Genomic DNA, 6000 nt, shown 5'->3' with positions numbered 1-6000 from the left:
ATGATTAAGAGTCTCTTATGGCTTGTCTCCCTCTCTGGTTTCATCTTGTTTTATTTTTTCCTCTCTTCCCCTATTTTTCCTCTCCCCCTATGCTCTGTTTTATTTCTTAAATTCCACATATGAGTGAGATAATATAATAATTGTCTTTCTCTAATTAACTTATTTCGCTTAGCATAATACCCTCTAGTTCCATCCACGTCATTGCAAATGGCAATATTTCATTTTTTTGATGACTGAGTAGTCTTCCATTGTATATATATACCACATCTTCTTTATCCATTCATCTGTCAGTGGAAATCTGGGCTCTTTCCATAGTTTGGCTAATGTGGACATTACTGCTATAAACATTGGGGTACACGTGCCCCTTCGGATCACCACATTTTTTGTATCTTTGGGGTAAATCCCTAGTAGGTGACATTAGATTCTTTTGCATCATATAGTAAAACTAGAACATTGAGGATGTATCTTCCTAAAACTAAAACCAAAGCCTGTGTTTACTTTTTCTACTAAGTCCATTTAGGCTTCAAATGTTTTCTCTCCCCAACATTTCTAGACTTGCATCCTGCCCCTTCCCTCTTCTTTTACTATCTCAGCCCCCATCTCCCCACTTCTCTTTTCTGCCTGTGCAGAGGTCTTCTTCCATGGTAGGTAGAATGAAGTACCCCAAAGATGTCCATGTCTCCATTCCTGGAACGTGTGACTATGTTATGTTACGTGGCAAAGGGCAATTAAGGTTGCAGATGGAATTAAGGTTGCTAGTCAGCTGACCTAAAGATAGGGAGATTGTCCTGGGTTATCTGAGGGGGCCCGGTAGAGTTGCAAGGTTCTTAAAAGTGGAAGAAGGGAGCAGAGCAAAGTCAGAGGGGGATGTAACTACAGAAGAGGTCAGAGTGATAGGATGTAAGAATAACTCAACTCACCTTTGCTGGCTTTGAAAATGAGGAGTAGGGCCAAGAGCCAAGGAATGCCAGTAGCTCCTAGAAGCTAGGGCGAGGCAAGGAAACAGATTTTCCCTTACAGACTCCAGAAGGAATGCAGTCCTGCTGACACCTTGATTTTAGCCCAGTGAGACCTATTTCAGACTTCTGACCTCCAGAACTATAAGATAATAAATTCCTATTATTTAAGCTCCTACATTTGTAGTAATATATCATAGCAGTAGAAAACTCATACACTTTCTATCTTAATCTCCTTGGGACAGCCATAGCTTTCCCAGGGAACATGAACAGGCGTTAGAACATAGACTTTCCTAGATACTCAAATGAAAACAATGGTTCATTTACTCAGTTAATGGCAGATCTATTATCCAGTGGCAGAAATACTCTTAACAGTGGTGATGTAAACAAAGTAGGTACTTACTTCTCTTCACATAGATGATAGCCAGTTCACTACTGGCATGGTGACTCTACAGTGTCAGTACGCACCCAGATCCTTCCTGCTCACCCCAGAGTGTAAACCTAAAAGTTCAAGGTGGAGCACTATGGTCAACAAGACTGTCTTCCAGGCCAGTATCTGGAGGAAAGGGAGGCAAAGAGCACACCTCCCGCCTTTCAAGGGCACTTCCGCTTATATCTCATTGGCCAAAACTTGGTCATATAACTATACCAACCTGCAAGGGAGGCTGAAGAATGTATATTTCAGTAAAGTATGCCCAGCTAAACTTCAGGTTCTTGTGGTCTCCGTTAAAAAGAAAAAAAAATTGTTATTACTAATGAAAAAGAGGAGACGCGGTATTTGGAGGCAAGCTATGGTTTCTGACACAGGTTACTGTGTGATCTGGTTTGGATATTCAAGGGCAGATGAATAGCTGGCCAGACTCCCAAAACTCCGCCAGGCCTAATGAGGATTTGGTAATTCTGTGATAATCTGTATTCTAGTCTGATAAATTCCAGTTTGGAAGAAATGTTAGCGTCACAGAACAGTGTCCAGGGTCTTATAGATCACGACTACTTCCAACTTTGGATGAATGAAAGAGTTAGGCTACCCTTCTGGGTAAGTCAAGATTCCATCTTGGTCCTGTGACGTTTTGCAGGGGTGTTAGATTTTTGTTCAATTTGGGGACATGTAATTTTCCTGTGGGGCTGAGATGATTGGGTCCCTAATTATGCTGATGAAATCATGGTTGTTAAAGCCCCTTCTTGTTTTTTTGTTTTTACATAAAGATCCCTCCGCTGATCTTCAAGCATATGAAAGTAGAGCTCAGAGATCTTTGTGGTTTCAAAATCCCTTCAGTCTTCCTTTCCATTTTATTGTCTCTGATGCCTTTGAAAATAAGTTGAGGGAACAGTTAATTATCTTCCAATTATACTGTAAATGCTATGCTATTGGGGTGGCTGATTTTGCAGTATTCTTTATAAAATAACACTCACTATGAAGGGACCTCTTTGTTTACAGAGAGTTATATATAATTTCTTTTTTTGCCTTGAAGAACAAGATACCAAGATATAAGAACCAAAGAAGACAATTTATATATTTATGCTCTTTTGGTAATTAAAAATTGTTTTTTGATTTTACTGAATAAGTAACAGTCTTATATTGAACTTACTATGGGTTATATTTCCTTCCTCAGGTTTTCTATGTGTCTTCTTTCCTTTTTGAGATGGTAGCCTGATTTTACTTTATCCCTGGATAAAATATTCCCCAAAGCTAACAGAAGTCATGGTTTTTAATGTCTTCAGAACAAGATTCGACTGTTGACTGAAGCAAGGCTTTAATGCCTCTCATTTCTTGGGTCATGCACTCTAGCTAAATTGCTGCTCTCAGACATTGCTTCACTGTAGGGTGTCAGTGACCTCAAAGGGCACATTTACACAGACAGTCCTGAAATAGCATATGGCACCTTGACATGGAGCGAGACCCAATCAGAATGTGGAGGAAATGGGCACCAAAAATAAAATAGGGTACTTTCCGAAATGAACAACAAAAATAAATTGAGATGGTGGGTCAAGAAAGAATTAGAAGAGAAATGAAATTGGGATAGGACTTGAAGGGGGTAGGGGAAATGATGGGGAGGAGATCTGGCAAAGCCAGAGGCAAAGAAACCATCTCATAATTTACATAAGTACAGAATTCCACTCTCTAAACATTTGTGTTCCATTTCCATATTTATAAAAGTAATAAGTCTGTTATACTGAATACAGAATTCTGCTGGTGAACTCATTGATGTAATTAATAATTTAGACATGGCAATCCTTCCCCCTTGACATTACAGATGAAGAATTGTGAGTTAAGTAAATAGTTGTGTCTAGCCATATTTCAAATAGAACAGAGAGAAAAGGCTATTCTTTAAAATGCTGGATAAACAACACCGTGGCAGAAAAGCCACACATCCTATGCAGTGTCTCTGCAGTATAATAGACTGAGGTGGTTACAGTTAACTAAAAAGCTGGTGTTGGATCCCATCAGGAGAACACCGTAAACTTGGTGTCTTTAGTCCTAAAGGATTATTTAATTTACCATTCCTCTCTGCTTGCCTTTCATTCTTCATCATCTGAAGGCACTTAAACAGAGTATCTGACAATAGTAGTACCTGAAAAATGACAACAGTTATAATACATACTGTCAACCTTACCATTTTGAGCTCATTTCATACATTAAGAAAATTTTAGTGACTTGCTTTCTTAATTCAGCAGCATATCTTAATTCTAACTGATTTGGTAAACAGTCTTCATTGTTTTTCCGAGAAGAAGGGATGGAAGTGCAGAGGGGTGTGTGTGTGTGTGTTGGGGTGGGGTGGGGTGGGGTGGGGGAGTGCTGTTTGAAAAAGCACACCTCATCTCCTGGTCTGCCTGCAATCAGACTTGGTGCTGGATTGGGGATGTAGAGGGCTGAGAGAGCCAGGCCTGACCACAGCCACTCTTTCGAAGTTCCCCCATGATGATGAACCTGCACATTTGGCAGCTCCTGAATTCTCTGATGCATTCTTTCTTTCTGTGTTCTTTTCTAGTGTATCTGAAAAACCCACCCAGCATTCCAATGGCCAGCAACAACACCGCCAGCATAGCACAAGCCAGGAAGCTGGTAGAACAGCTGAAGATGGAAGCCAACATCGATAGGATAAAGGTGAGGACCACATAACCCACACAGATCCTCCAGCCTTGATTATAAGGAGCATGATTTGCAGCCACCTGTCACTTGACTCCCCTTCTATAGAGAGTGATGAAAGCAGCGAGGGCAGGAGAGAAACTTAGTAATTGGGCAAAAAGTTCATTTTTCTAATGTGTCTTTGCCTTCTCCAGATTTCTCCAGAATAAAATGACAGCATAAATTAAAACTGATTCTTCACGTAGAATTCAAAACAAAACAATAACAGAAAAACAGACAAATGAAAAACAAGCTCATGGTTGAATTCTAGCCAAGGAAATTGGAGAACACACAAAACTTACCAGGTCACCAGTTGACCTCTCTGACTCTGTAGAGACTGTCTTTTCATTTGGGTTTTAGCTTTTCTGTCTTGGTTTAGGTTCTAAGTTGAAGTGTCTGTCTGTCATGATTAATCTTTCTCTTCACCACTGCAGGTTGTAATTATCTCTTTTTAATAACTTACTGGATTTTTTTTCCTTCAAAACACAAAAATCACACATGATCTCCCTAAGAAGTCAAACAGCATAGTGGGTTAATGAAAGTATTTTATCAAATGGAACTCAGAAACATATCTCATTTTATTAAAATAAAGCTAGAACATTCATCCAAATGCCAAATTCTTTTTAAAACTAGGATATTTTTCCTATTTTCTCCATACCAGAGTTAGCAACCTAAACGACCCACCCAACCTTTGGAGTATGCTTCTAGAGCAAAGGTCAATAAATTAAGGCTCATGAGCCAGATCAGGGTTTTATTAGAACATAGCCATTCATGTACATATTGTCTATGGCTACTTTCTCACTACAACAGCAAAGCAGAGTAGTTGCAAGAGAGACCATGTGGCCCACAAAACATAAAATATTTACTCTCTGACCTTTTACAGAAAACTTTGCTGACCCCCAGTCTAGAATAGTGGTTCTCAGCCCACCTGTACATTCAGATTACCCAGGGAACTCTGGAAAGACCAATTCCAAGACCACACTCTAGACTAATTAAATTAGAATCTCTTGGGGTATGATTCAGGCATCAGGTTTGTGGGTTTTTTGCATTTTTCTTTAATTATCAGTTAGTTTCATTGTATAGCCAAGGTAAAGAACCCAGGGGAGGGACACCTGGGTGGCTCAGTGGGTTAACTGTCTGCCTTTGGCTCAGGTCATAATCCCAGGACCCTGGAATTAAGCCCCTCGTTGGGCTCCCTGCTCATCAGTTAGTCTGCTTCTCCCTCTCTCTCTTTCCCTCTGCTCCTTCCCTCCCCCCCACCATCCCCTGCTCATGCTTGCTCTCTCTCTCAAATAAATAAAGTCTAAGGTTTGCTCCTCCTCCTCCTTTTTTTTTTTTTAATTTAAGTAGGCTCCACACCTGATGTGGGGCTTGAACTCATGACCCTTATAGATCAAGAGTCACATGCTCTACTAACTGAGCCAGCCAGACACCTGGGTTTGCTCCTTCTAACTCCCATCAGATACGGGCTAGAGAGTGAAAGGAAAGATGATCTTCCTTCATAAATAAGCTGAGCAAATATCCATGGGCATCTATCTGTCCTAATCTTTTTTGAGTTCTGATAATGTGGCCATGTAAACAGCTTCTCTTCTTTCAACAGCTTTAACTCTTCTTATTATTCATGAATGAGATAAATAAGGGGTCTTCATCATCTGCCTTGCTCCCTTACGACACCTTCCTCTTTTCCTCATTTCCCTTTGCCTCTTCTTTTTCACTCCCTTGCTGAAAAAGTACAAAGTGGAAGGTGGGCACAGAATCTGCTGCAAGAAGTGAGGTGGCTCAAGGACTGTGGAAGAGTCATTTAGTGCTTCTTTGGAAGGGGTGGGGAGAGAGGAAGCTTCTGCCCATGGACCTTCTGGAAAATGTCACTTTGCCTTTCAGAGTGGCCCAACTAAGATAAAAGTATTTGTGAAGCAC

General features: G+C 40.5%; 1 protein-coding gene across 2 annotated transcripts in view; it reads left to right on the top strand.

Moving 5' to 3' along the window:
- LOC115936741 (guanine nucleotide-binding protein G(I)/G(S)/G(O) subunit gamma-2) overlaps positions 1-6000 on the top strand; it is a 95221-nt gene that overhangs the window by 67435 nt on the left and 21786 nt on the right. For both annotated transcript variants that reach the window (XM_081830520.1, XM_081830519.1), the window contains one exon: positions 3947-4062. In XM_081830520.1, the coding sequence (XP_081686646.1) occupies positions 3976-4062 (87 nt within the window). In that variant the 5' untranslated portion in view covers positions 3947-3975. The remainder of the gene's footprint in view (positions 1-3946; positions 4063-6000) is intronic.

The sequence above is a fragment of the Leptonychotes weddellii genome, chromosome 9 (assembly GCF_054177405.1).
Source record: "Leptonychotes weddellii isolate Sample4059 chromosome 9, ASM5417740v2, whole genome shotgun sequence".
Taxonomy (NCBI): Eukaryota; Metazoa; Chordata; class Mammalia; order Carnivora; family Phocidae; genus Leptonychotes; species Leptonychotes weddellii.
The sequence above is the reverse complement of the archived record's forward strand: the minus strand, read 5'-3'. Positions and strand labels throughout refer to the sequence as shown.